Raw genomic sequence first — 582 nt, forward strand, 5'->3', positions numbered from 1 at the left:
AACGGTTATCAAGCGGAATGATCACATCGAAAGCTGCCCGGTAGATGAACGCTTGGCGTACAAAATGGAAAAGAGGGCGGTTTTGACAAAGCGCAGCGCAGAAGAAACAAAGCCCATCCTGGCCATTTATGACGAGGAAGCTTCCGCCGCGTCCGCCGAGCCATCAACATCTGGCTATTTTCCTAACTTTAAACGGGTAAAGTCCGCGATGTACGGCCACCGGGCAAGGCGATTCCCAAAACTACCCAATCATCGTCGGGACCTGCAAATCCCGGTCCTGTTTAGAACAACGAAGGCCGGTGATAATTTTTTATTGTGGCAGAGTGCATCGAGGCACATCCTGGTCTTTGCTACGGGTTACAACATTAGACTGCTGGCAGCCAGTCGAACCTGGGGCATGGATGGTACATTCAAGATTGTACCTCAGTGGTATCAACAGCTATTTACCATCCATGCCTTTGTGGCGGGCAAGCTGGTGCCAACAGTCTATTGTTTATGTACGGGTAAAGATATTGGAACGTACGGGTATATTTTTCAAGTTTTACTATACAAAGCGGCTGTCCTTAGCGTCAGTCTTTATCC

General features: G+C 48.8%; 1 protein-coding gene across 1 annotated transcript; it reads left to right on the forward strand.

Annotated features, from left to right (window-relative positions):
- Positions 1-64: 64 nt before the first annotated feature.
- Tsp_14873 (conserved hypothetical protein) lies at positions 65-519 on the forward strand (the record flags this gene model as incomplete). The annotated part of the gene is made up of 1 exon (XM_003367419.1): positions 65-519. A coding segment is annotated over exon 1 (455 nt), but the record flags the coding sequence as incomplete, so codon positions are not given.
- Positions 520-582: the final 63 nt, after the last annotated feature.

This window comes from Trichinella spiralis (genome assembly GCF_000181795.1).
Source record: "Trichinella spiralis strain ISS 195 chromosome Unknown Scfld4314, whole genome shotgun sequence".
Taxonomy (NCBI): Eukaryota; Metazoa; Nematoda; class Enoplea; order Trichinellida; family Trichinellidae; genus Trichinella; species Trichinella spiralis.